This window comes from Mobula hypostoma, chromosome 8 (assembly GCF_963921235.1).
Source record: "Mobula hypostoma chromosome 8, sMobHyp1.1, whole genome shotgun sequence".
Taxonomy (NCBI): Eukaryota; Metazoa; Chordata; class Chondrichthyes; order Myliobatiformes; family Myliobatidae; genus Mobula; species Mobula hypostoma.
In genome coordinates this window covers 104,407,983-104,421,284 of record NC_086104.1, presented here as the reverse complement: position 1 = coordinate 104,421,284, position 13,302 = coordinate 104,407,983, and the positions used below count along the sequence as shown (strand labels likewise).

Genomic DNA, 13,302 nt, shown 5'->3' with positions numbered 1-13,302 from the left:
ATTTCCATGCAGAATATGACCGCCTACAACCACTCTTTGCCTTCTGTAGGCAAGCAAGTTCTGGATCCACAAAGCAATTTCACCTCGGATCCCATGCCTCCTTACTTTCTCAATAAGCCTTGCATGGGGTACCTTATCAAATGCCTTGCTGAAATCCATATACACTACATCTACGGCTCTACCTTTATCAATGTGTTTAGTCACATCCTCAAGATATTCCATCAGGCTCGTAAGGCACGATTTGCCTTTGACAAAGCTATGTTGACTATTCCTAATCATATTATGCCTCTCCAAATGTTCATAAATCCTGCCTCTCAGGATCTTCTCCATCAACTTACCAACCACTGAAGTAAGACTCACTGGTCTATAATTTCCTGGGCTATCTCTGCTCCCTTTCTTGAATAAGGGAACAACACCTACAACCCTCCAATCCTCCGGAACCTCTCCCGTCCTCATTGATGATGCAAAGATCATTGCCAGAGGCTCAGCAATCTCCTCCCTCGCTTCCAACAGTAGCCTGGGGTACATCCCCGTCCAGTCCCGGTGACTTATCCCACTTGATGCTTTACGAAAGCTCCAGCACATTCTCTCCCTTCAGAACAATGACATCACCAGGCAGGCATTAAAATGGAATCCCTAAGTAAAAAGGAAAAGGACGTCCAAAGGATACATGGAGAAGAGACATGGAGGCTGAAATTAGACAACGGGGACATTCCCAGTCCACCCTCAAGAACTGGCTCAGAGCAGAGGATGATGGCGACGGGAGGTCATATATGACCTATGCTCCACTGGGAGCTAAGGGCCCAAGAAGAAGAAGATATGGAATTATAGAGACTTACAATGTATCAGCTGAGGCTTCAATATTGTCCAGACTTTAGCATTTATTGACATGTTCTGCTATATAACAGGAGGGATAGCATGGAAATGAACAATCTGCAAATGTCAGATTCTGATTCTCCTTTCTAACACTTTGGAAAGAAGTGTTTAGATGAAATTCACAAAGGTGGTTCGGCTAAGGGCAATGGCCAGGGAACTGCAATTTCCTGGTCTTTGAGATGATTCTACTTCAGTAAAACACCATATTCCATGTATTAATGAGAAGATGGCGACGCGACGGCAGCGTGTGCGGTCACTTCGGTGGTGATGTCTGTTATCTGTCAAGTAGGGGACCGTGCACAATGCTGATTTGATAGAGATGGACGTGACAGTACGGAGGAACATCTGGAAAACTTCTGAAATGCCCGCTTTGCTACCGCTGCTACTGTGTGGTAACTGGAATCTCCGGAGCAGAAGGCCCCAAAATCCTCAGCTTTGCTTGTTTTAGCGGCCAGGGCGAGGTCAAAGGCGCTTGGCAGAGGATGGCGGTTGGGAGGCTGTATCGGAAAGGCTGGTCGGAAGTCCGAAGTTTTCGGACGGATGGACTCAGGGTCAGCTGTGGTCGGCTGCTTCCAAGGCATCAGCAAGTTGACGGTGCCTGGAGGTTTATGGCAGGGAGTTTCTCCCTTTTGTTGCCTGCTTTCGGGGACTCCGGAGTCAATCGACTCTGGGACTTTTGAGACTTTATTTACCGTGCCCATGGTTTGTTCCTCATCAAATTATGGTATTGCTTTGCACTGCTGTAACTATACGTTATAATTATGTGGTTCTGTCAGTGTTAGTCTTTGGTTTGTCCTATTTTCTGTGATATCACTCCGGAGAAACATTGTATCATTTCTTAATGCATATATGCATTTCTAAATGACAATAAAAGAGGACTGAGTGTTCTCATAATCTAATCTAATTATTTCATCTGGACTATCATATTAGACGAACTCCTACAATGTGAAACTGCTCATGAATAAGTATTATGCAGCCAAAAAAAAATCAAATTCCCCAAGCATGGATTACTTATTCTTTGAAGCAATACAGATTATGATCTACAAAGACTACAGGGTATAAGAAGAATGAACCCCAAAGTGTAATCATAACTTCAACTCACGAATTCCATCAAAAATCTGTACTAGAGTGCATAAGCCTTGAAAATAATAAGTCTTCAAAAAGAAAAACCACTGAGACTAACTAATTAGTTATTCTGTCAAACTGGCCACAAAGTTTACTCTCAAGGGAAACTTTCAAAGTAATTAATTTGCTTCAAATAATTTCCAATTAATGTGAGGATATGTGAAATAGTACTTCAATGCACATTAGTTCTCAGATAAAGTGAAAGTACAAAACATCAAATGAAAAATTTTACTTTCAAATTAAAACTTTTTACATGTTCAAACACTTCAGTCCTTTACAGGAGGTATGTCCACACAGTGGCCAAAGTTACAAATATCTTCAACAACTTTGAAAATCAGTTCCTTACCTTTGGTTCTTTTGCTTCCATCGTTTCTCTATTCGCACTCAGCAAATGGGATACACTGCAAAATGAAAAATACATGCCAGTGGAAGCTTAAAAATCAGGCAGTTAAAAAGGAAAATCATCAAGAAGTCCAAATGACAAAATTACCCCCTTAACTATTATTGAAGGAAGAGAATTTGAATGCATCCATAGAAGGCAACCAAGTATAACAAGACAACTATTATCTTGTCCTCTCCATACAGCTAAAGTAAAAATTGCAACAGTTGTCTCCAAAATCACCCTTTTTTGTAAGGATAACTCGCTTCCACTCTGGCTTTAGAGTTCAAAGGCCAGTATGACTACATATCTGCATAAAACCAGTACATGTGGAGCTGCAGCCTTTTAGATTAAGGCAGCACATTCAGGTCACATAAGACGGTCAACCATTTAATTCTTCATCTTAGAGTATTAACTTCATTCCAGCGTATTTTTCCCATTTTGTTATGACTTTACAAGTTCAAGTTTAACGTGGGGGGGCGGGGTGAGCTTTGCTAACTACGGATGGAAATCATTGTTCAACAGCCAAACAGCCAAACTTGATCAACAGCTCCTCCTTCAATTCCATTAAAATAAATTAAATTATTTTGAGAGACCTTTTGTTTCAAAAAAACATCATAATCACAGGAAATATCAATCTGCTGGTCCAGCAGGAGCCAAGAGAAGCTGGTTAAATTGAACCTGAAGTTGACTTGGCAATAGGATCTGAAGTCTGTGACTGGTGTTGTACTTCAACATCCTTGTTAATTGGAACATACATTAATGACATTGATGAGAATGGAAAGTGTGTGATTCAAAAGTCTGCAAATGACACAAAAAATTGTGTTAGATAGTGAAGAAGGTTGCCTAAGGATACAGTGACCTGTACAAGAGGTTACAATGATCCAAAAACTGGAAACTCTACTTCCTGCAACACACACGTTGGTTGTTTGTCAGTCTTTGTTCATATGTAGATTTTCATTGCATTTCTGGTCTACTGTGAATGCCTGCAAGAAAATGAATCTCAAGGTAGTATGTGGTGACGTATACAATAGATACTTATGTAATAAATTTACTTTGAACACATTCATCTGTTCTATTCTTGCCCTGACTAGCACACGGCACCAGGAGTAACTCGGAGATTACTACCGTCAATGTCCTGCTCTTTGGTCTCTTTCCTATCTCCCTAAACTCACCGTACAGGACCTCATCCCATGGTGGCAATATGGAACATGACCTCTGGCTGCTCATCATCACTCTTAACAATGTTCTGCAGCTGTTCTGAGATACCCTCAACACTCGCACTTGGGAGACAACACCATTTTGGTATATCTTCTGTGGCCAAAGAATCACTTCTCTGTCTCCCGTCCCTATTGCTCTATCCTTCCAACTACATAAATTCTCTTAGGTACACACTGCCATGCAGTTATATAAAGAAAATCGGCAGGTAGGTTGTTCCAAGCATCTTGGAGAACTTGACAAAGTTCTTCAGCAGATTTTGGCTGTCTTACTTGCTTCTGTCTCTCCAGGCAAATCCAGAAAGCCTCCATGATGTTGAGGTCAGAGCTCTGTGGAAGCCATACCATCTATTGCACAACTCCTTGGTCTTCTTTCTGTTGAAGGTAGTTCCTTATGACCTTAACCATGCATTGGGGTCATTGTCTTGCTGCAAAATAGAGTGTTGGGTGGCTGGAATGCACCACCTGGAGTGGTAATGGAGGAAAATACAATATTGGTATTCAAGAATATCTTAATAGGCACACGAAGGTGCAGCAAATGAAAGGATATGCACCCCGTGTAGGCAGAAGAGATTAGTTTAGTTGGGTATTTGATTACTAATTTAATTGGTTTGTTACAATATTGTGGGCTGAATTGCCTGTTTCTGTGCTGTACTGTGCTATGTTCTATGTTTTCATTACTGATATCTGCACTAAATATATGTAATTCAGCAACCTAGCCTCCACACGTTTCTTGGTTAGTGGACTCTGAAGATTCACTCTCCTCAGGGTGATGAAATGTCTTCTTATCTTAGCTCTGAATGGCCAATTTCTTACCTAGAAACTGTGGCCTCTGGATCCAAGAAATCTAGTCATAGAAAATATTAACCCCACATCCATTATGCCAAGCCCAGAAGAATTTTAAACATTTCACCAAGATCATCTCTCATCCTTTTGAATTCTTGACCATGTTTAGTTTGTTTAATCTTCTCCGTCCCACACAATGGCAGGGCAGGTGTACAAAAGATGGATTCCACCAGATTAGAGTCACAGCATTTAGAATCTGAAGGAGTGGAAAAGGATTGATGTGACTACTAATGTATACAGTAAAGGAAACATAGGTACAATAGAAATTTTGAACACACAGAAACTGAACAAGGAGAAAAGATTAAACAAGCCAGTTAGTTTAACTGCAGAGATGAAAATAATTGGAATCCCTTCTCATGGACAGTTTCAACCTTCATTTTGAAGGGCATGGATTAACAACAGAAAGTCTGTGTTGATTTATTATAAGATGAAGGTAAAGACTAATTTGACTTCTTTTTCATATACACCCTATCCTCGTTATATGCATCTTCAGAGAATGCAGATTCACAGTTATGCAAGGGATCTATTTCTACCAACTTTTCGTTATATGCGTCAAAACTCAGAGTTATGCAAGGAGCACTGCTTTCCCACCAATACAAGTCATATGCGCACGCCTCATAGTCTCACTCCCGCCAGTCTCGCATTGGTTTTGGCAACGTATGGGTGTGCGATCTTGCACTCTTAAACTTTTGTGTTTTTACCTATGGTGCAGTGATTTTGAGCTTGAAATATTTAATTAGACCTCCTAAGCGTCTGATGTCAAGTCCTGGGCCATCAGCCAAGCGGCAGAGAACCGCTTTAGCACTTGGAAAAAAAGTTGGAAATGATAAACAGGGCAGCGTCAGGTGAAGGTAACACAGCTCTGGGACACTACCTTGTGCAGTTGCGGGCTATGATAGCTGAGTTAGGCATCATACCAAAGCAGGTGTTTAATGCAGACGAGACCGGCTTTTTTGGAAGCATATGCTGAAACACACTTACATAAGTAAGGATGAAAAAACTGCATCAGGATTCAAGGCAGCAAAGCATAGATTGACTTTGCTTATGTGTTCCAATGCTGAAGGAGACTGTAAGATAAAGACTCTCTTAGTTTACCATTCACTAAACCCCCGTGCTCTTAATGGTTTGAGTAAGTATATGCTTCCTGTCTACTGGGCAGCTAACAAGAAAGCATGGCTCACTAGTCAAATCTTTGAAGATTGGTTTGCTAACCACTTTGCTGTAGAGGCTGAACGCTACTGCCGGGAACAGTATCTTGCCTTTAAAGTTCTTTTGTTGCTTGACAATGCGCCAGGCCATCCTAAACATTTGGACAGCGTTCATCCTAACATAACAGTGCGTTTCCTGCCACCTAACACAATACCGCTGATTCAACCACTCCACCAAGGTGTGACATCCACACTCAAGGTATACTTTTTCCAGCAAACTGTCTCTCAGATGCTGCAAGCAACAGACAATTTTGAAAATCCCCGGAGTTTATCAACAGTGAGGGAATTGTGAAAGTCCTTCAACATCAGACATGCCATCAACAACATTGATGAAATCCTGGAGAGAGGTCAGATCTTCCACTCTGAAGCAACTGGCAGAATATTTTTAAGGCTGCGGAACACTTGGCACAAATGGCGATGGACATGGACCCAAGTTTAGAACGGAGTCAGCATTTCAGTCGTTCCCTGCAGTCAAGCCTTCTTCCCTGCAAGTAAATTTATGCTGAAAAACAAAATGCTGCCAAGCAAACAATCCTCACCACTTTCTTCAAAACGGTGTCATCTCCTGCTGCTGGCAGTACTGAGAATTTTGTGAGTCTTCCTTCACCCCTTGCTGTCCTTGATGATCCTGATGACGTACAACCATCCACCTCATCCATGTACAGCTACCCAACACCCCCTCATCTCCCAGAGCGAACACACCTGCCACTGTTGGTGAGTACTGTACACCCTAGTATGTTAACTTTCTATGATTTATTACGTTGAATATTATCTTAAATTGATAAAATATAATACGAATGTTGCCTTGTGGTACTGCTTTTGTGTCATATCGATATGAAAATGTGAATAAATTACAGATAAAACATATTTAGGAAGCCCTCAAGAATGCATCCCTATTTTCTCCATTTAAATAATTATTCACATTATGCATCGACTTCCAGGAACGTATCCCCCGCATATGACGAGGATAGGGTGCAGATAGCAAGAGGATCAATTATGTCTTCCATGTGGATTTTAGCAAAGCTTTCAACAAGCATGAAAACACAGGAAATACAATGAGGAAGTCAAAACTGGCTCAGTGAAAGGATAGATTGAGAGATTAAAAACAAAAAGCTAGAAACCTCAACAAGACAGGTTTTATAGATGCCTTTTGTCTGCTAAGTTTTTCCAATCATATTCTGTTTTTTAATTTCGGTTTCCTAGTATCTGCAATTTTTCTTGAATTTCATTTAATAATTGATGGAACTTTTTCTGGACTGGAGCTAGTTACCAAAGAGTTCAGCTTTGACTCCCAAACTTCCCCATAAACCTATTACTAATTTAAACTTAGCCTGTGATTGACAGGGAAAAGAGAAGCTTTGGACTGCAAGATAGGTCTTCCAGATGAAATTTAACCTGAAGAGATGTGAAGTAATGTATACGAAGACTTGCACAAAGTCAAGGACAGCTTCTATCCTGTGCTTTAAGTTGCAGATAGGGGGAGGCTGAAACAAAAAGGGAACGACTACAACAAGGATTCGAGTAGAAAAATAGAAATGGGAGTAAAATAGGTAATAAAGGAAATTGGAAATAACAAGAACAAAGCATTACAAAGCAATCAATAATGAGAGACACACAAGATCTTGGTGACATTGTAAGGTAAAATTTGGAAATATGTTGGTGAATAATTAGTATTTTCCACAGATTCAGAAATTGAAAACAAAGGAAAATAATGGCAGAATTATAAAATCCCTGTTTACATCCAGAACACAGCAGGTGCTGTAACCACAATCTTCCAAAACTTTGAATTGGGAAGAGTTCCTTTCAACTGCAAAACTGTGCACTCTGTGCATTAAAGATATCTGAGATTCAGAACCTACATGTCTATAATGAGAGACACTGAACATCTACTGTTACCTGTCCTGTGAGCATGATGTATTTATCTCATGAGCATTATGTAATTATCTCATGATGGGCATGATGTAATTGTCTCATGATAGCAGGGTGATGTGATGTCATGCAATGGCATGTTCCAACCGGTATACAGGGGAAACCGTAGTTTGTTGCATAGGTGTTTTGTTGGGGAGTCACAGTCGGTGGTTATGCAATCGCAGGGGGAGGGGGGAGGGAAGATTGCAGGCTTCCAATGAACCCTAAGGATTGGGGTTAATTAGCGGCATTTGGCGCATTTTGGGGGTGATTGACACTTGGTACAATCCATATGTGGCACGCAATTTTATTAACCTTTACATGGCTTGGGTGTTGTGCGGTGGCCACTTGGACAAAAGGTCAGTTACTTTGAGAAAACTCACTCTTCGTAGTTACTTTGAGAAAACTCACTCTTTCTAGTATCTTTGGAAAAAGGTATTTCTCGGCTGGAATCTGCGTCCGCAGTTTCGTCTATGCTTGAGGAATCGATCACTGGTTCAGGAAGTCTCTCCTCTCATTTATTTCATAAATCATATGGACTTATTAAACTACTACCTTAAGACTGTGCTTAAGTAAGATCTGTTAAGAATTGTCTTTAAGTTCGACTGTTTGATAACTATAGACACATAACACTGTTAACTTCCGTTTAAGTTAGTCGTTTGTTTACTCTTCGATGTTTTTGAGTAGAGGTTAATAAATTTAATTGTTTATTTATAAAAACCCGACTCAATTTCACATTTATTGCTGCTGGTACATAACACTACTATTTTTAACGATCGAGACATTTGTAAAGGGCCATGATAGAATCTAAAATTACCATATTCATCTTTGCATCAGAATAGCTAGTGAATTAAATTGAGAGGAACAAAAAGAACTGCAGGACATGGATTTTAATACCAGCAAATCTGTGACCATCCAATTTGAAAGCACAAGGACAATTTGAGGATTGAGATTATAGAAACTCATGGACAGAACAAATTAGTTAACGATGATGGTCACAGCTTTCCAGATATTCACAGAAGCTTGAAGGGTATATAGAATAATCACTGGTTATAGAGTCTAGACATAGGAAACATTGTCACTCAAAGGAACAGAGTCAGCTCTTTCAAGAGTTAAGACAATAAAGACAACTACAAGCAGAAAATAGCAAGGTTTGGAATACCTCTGCTAAAGCAAATGAAGCCACATTAATTGTTTATCTGAGAAAGAAAAATGAAATTATGGATCATAACATAAATCAGCCTCAGAAGCCTTAATAATTCATTCCATTCCTCCAAAATTTGTTGCTTTTCCAAACTTGTTGATTAATAGTCACCTATTTAGTCCACACAAATAGTGTGAAGTCCACTTCTAGATCTGGAGAACAGCACAAAATCCATGATACCCTTGGTACAACGAACTGTTCCCACTTTGAAGGACTTACTTTGAAGGATTCTTCATCTCATATTCCTGACATTTATCACTTATTTATTATTTTGTTTTTTTTCCTTTTTGTATTTGCATATTGGCTGCTTCTCTTGTATGTGGTTTTTCATTGATTCTATTCTTTGTATTTACTATGAATAGCCACAAGAAAATAAATCTTAGTAGTACATGGAGACATATGTACTTTGACAATAAATTTACTTAGAATTTTACTTCCTTTTCCTGTATGTTTGATAATTTTTATTTTTAAAGTTTCCAGCAAATCCCCTGCGACAGATGTTGAGCCGATGGCTCTACAATTATCCAGATTAACAGTGGTTATGCCTTCCATTCTTAAAAATCAGTGTTACATTTGTCACTTGCCAGTCTGTGGCACACATTCACCCAATTAAACGTTAAAATGTAACGATTAGGAATATGACCATGATTCCCCAGCTCCCTTAAATATTTTGGATACATCAAGCTAGGCCTAACCATCTATGCTCCAAATTATTCTATCGACCTTCATTGTTTATACAAGATATCTAGAACGTAGAACATTCCAGCACAGTACAAGCCCCTTAGCCGACAATGTCATATCAACCTTTTAACCTATCTGCAGATCTAACCTCTTCCTCCCACATCGCCCTTCATTTTTCTGTCATCTATGCATCTGCTTTAGAGTTTCTTAAATATTCCTAATGTATCGACCTCATTGTTTCCCAGTCCTGATGAAGTATCCCGTACTTGAAATGTTAACAGATTTCAAAATGGAGCCACAAATTTGATGGAGACAGACATGAGAAGCACGGAGGAACATCTGGAGACACTTCTGAAATGCCCGGTTCGCTGCCGCTGCACGATTGACAATCTCCGGAGGGAAGGCCCCAAATCCTCAACTTTGTCTGTTACTGGCGGCTGGGGCTGGGGTCAAAGCGCTCAGCAGAGATGGTGCTCGGTGCTCAGTGTCGGAGCGCTAGTCGGAAGCTCGAAGTTTTCGGACGACTCAGAGTCGGACTGTGGTCGGGTGCTTCCAGGATGCTGCATGTTTGCGGCGCTGGAAGCTCATGGCAGGGAGTGTTCTTCCTTCTCCCGTCTGCGTGAGATGATGAGACTTTCGAGAGACTTTAAACTTTTTTTTACCGTGCCCATGGCCTGTTCTTCATCAAGTTACGGTATTGCTTGCACTGTTGTAACTATATGTTATAATTATGTGGTTTTTGTCAGTTCTTCCAGTCTTGGTCTGTCTTGTGTTTCTGTGATATCACACTGGAGGAACATTGTATCATTTCTTAATGCATGCATTACTAAACGACAATAAAAGAGGACTGCGTGCCCTCATAATCTAATCTAATCTAAATACGTCTCAGTACATGGTGCTATATAGGTACTTTGATAATAAGTTTACTTTGAACATCTCCTCCTCACTGACAATCAACAGGTGCAACCCGAGGTGCATACTTAACCCACTGCTCTATTCTCTATGGATAAGCACAGCTCTAATGCCATCAACAAATTTGCTGTTGATACCACTGTTGTTTCCAGAATCTCAGATGGTAACAAGAAGGTGTTTAGGAGTGATACATATTGGCTGACTGAATGGAGTCATGAAACAACCCTGAAATCAATGTCACCAAGACCAAGGAATTGAATAGGAACTTCAATAAATTAACATAACACAAACCAGTCCTCATTGAGGGATCAGCAGTACAAAGAGTGAGCAGCTTTGAGTTCCTTCACGTGAACATCACAGAGGACCCATCTCAGAACCAACATAGTAATGCAATCACAAAGGCATGCTAGCAGCTATATTTCATTAGGAGCTTGAGGAAACTTGGTATGTCAAACACATTAAGAAATTTCAACAGCTGTACCATGGAGAGCATTCTAACTGGTTGCATCATGCCTGGTACGGACATTCCAATGAAAGAGTCTGCAGAGCAACGCAGACGGAGCCACCTCCATCACAGGTACAAGCCTCCCCACCATTGAAGATATCTTCAAAAGGTGGTACCCAAAAAGGCAGTATCCAGCATTAAGGACACTCACCATCCAGGGCATGCTCTCTTCTCATTACCATCAGGAGGGAGATACAGGAGCCTGAAGACCCTGAGTCAACATTTTAGGAACAGCTTCTTCCCCTTTGCCATCAGTTTCTGAATGGTCCGTGAACACTGCATCACTGTTCCTGTTGTGTACTACTTTTTTTTAAATTGCAATATAGTAATTTTTTTATGTCTTCCACTGTACTACTGTTACAAAACAACAAATTTCATGTCAGTGATAATAAACTTATGTTAACACAAATCTTGGTTGTGCTCAGTTGTGCAACACACACAAAATGCTGGAGGAAGTAGGCAAGACAGGGAAATGAGCAGTCAACATTTTAGGTCGAGAACCTAATCAAGACTATAAAGGAAGAGGGCAGAAGGCATTCTACAAAAAAAGATAGACAGACAGATGCATAGATAAAGGAACAGAAGTTCAGCCCAAAAAGTCAAGTGTTTAATTTCCCTCCATTGAGGCTGCCTGACCTAATGAGTTCCTCCACCTTTTTTGTGTGTTACTCAAGATTTCCAGCATCTGCAGAATTTTGTGTCTCCATTGTGCCAGTGTGCTTATGTAGGTAATTCGGATGCATTGCAGGAAAAGACACTAAATCACTGTCCAGTTCCAAGAAATTCTGAAATAAAGGTGTCAAAGTAAAGTTCTTTTCTAAAGCTTTCAGAACAGGGAAAAATAAACCTAGAAAATGTATGATCCCATCAGATGACAAGATGAGATGTAAATGAAATTATGCTTTGAAATGTGGCCAAATAAGAATAAAATTAAAAAAAAAAGAAATGTGGCATTTCACTTCTCTACATGGTTTAGAATACAAATGATCAACTGTCTATACCATCAACACTTGACAACACTTTTACCTATTAAAAATAACAAATTTCTGCAGGCAACAAATCTATATTCAAATGACTTCCTACGAAGCCACTGATCTCCCCAAGTAAGATGAAGGGAATCTTCCCTTACATTGTAGTTTTACAGAACTCTGATTAGGTTGTACCTAGAGCATTGCATTCAGTTCTGGTCACGCCATTACATGAAAGATGTGCAGCCTTTGGAAAAGGCACAGGAGAGGTTCACCAGGAAGCTACCTATGTTAGAGGGCATGTGCTTTAAGAGGAGGTTGGACAAGTTAGAGTCATTTTCTCTGAAATACTGGAGACCAAGTGAAGACATGGCAGACATTTATACGACTACTAGGCGATGGGGTGACCCGTTGGGGCACCCTTTGAGAGAAGGGTAGTGCAGTCTAATGTGACCAGAATGAACATTAAATTTTCCTGAATGCTATTGCTATCTCTTTGATCTGGAAATTAAAGAAGAAAAACTCAGCTTATTAAAGAGGAAAGACGCATAGCAAGACAAATGTGGCCAGAATGAACATTAAGTACCCATGAAGTAAATTTGAAGGAATCAGGCTTGCTGGGTCGGGTCTGGAATTTAATGCCCGATGTAATGATGGATTTGGCCTCGAATAATCACAGAAGGATTCCATCCATTCCTAGTTGGAACGACTTCTTTGGCGCCAAAGGATGTCATTTGGAAGAGGCAATTGTATTGTCTGATGTTCTTCCTGAACTCGTTTGCAATAGGTTCATCATTGCTGTACCAATTCAGGAGTTCATTAGGTAGAGGCTGCAAATTGCCTATCCTGACCTTTCCCTTCATACAGCAGAAATGTGCGGTTTCCCCAGTGAATAGGAAGGCACGACAGTGAGGGCATACTCTGGTCATTGAACCAACATCAGCAGAAATGTGACGAGTCATGCATTTTGCCTTGCTCCTCCTCTGTCGAGGTATTGTTGTCAAAAGCGGCCATTGTCATCTTCAGCAACTCTCGCAATAATTACTCTGTGCCACATATTCTCGAGTTGATCGTTCCTTTTCTCCTCTGTCTCTTCCTCTCTCCTCCTTCTCTGCCTGTTTTTGCCATTCTGGAGACGTGCAGCCCTTTCATCCTTTGTCTCTTCATCTCTTCTACCGTTTGTTGTTTCTCTCTGATCCTGGAGTCGTGCGGCCCTGGCCTGATCGGATTCTTGTTCTCTCCTCCGTCAGTGCCTATTGTCATTTTGGAAACATGCATGCCTGTCCTCCTCTGTCTCGTCTTCTCTCATCGTTTTTGTCCTGACTCTTTGATCCTGGAGTCATGTGGCCCTGGCCTCATCCGATTGTTGTTCTCTCCCTCTCCTTGCCACTTCCTGACAATGTTTGGCGTCATCTCTTGACCATAATGTCCCCCTTTTCTTTCCACGAGGCATAATTAGGCTATCCATGGGGT

At 40.6% G+C, this 13,302-nt stretch overlaps 1 protein-coding gene across 7 annotated transcripts in view; it reads right to left on the bottom strand.

The window, feature by feature from the left end:
- senp6a (SUMO specific peptidase 6a) overlaps positions 1-13,302 on the bottom strand; it is a 152,761-nt gene that overhangs the window by 110,809 nt on the left and 28,650 nt on the right. For 5 of the 7 annotated variants that reach the window (XM_063056519.1, XM_063056520.1, XM_063056524.1 and 2 more), the window contains one exon: positions 2,348-2,402. In XM_063056519.1, coding sequence (XP_062912589.1) covers positions 2,348-2,402 — 55 coding nt within the window. Of the gene's footprint in view, positions 1-2,347; positions 2,403-3,284; positions 3,367-13,302 lie in introns of all 7 variants that reach the window. The other 2 variants (XM_063056522.1, XM_063056523.1) reach the window with 2 other exon arrangements.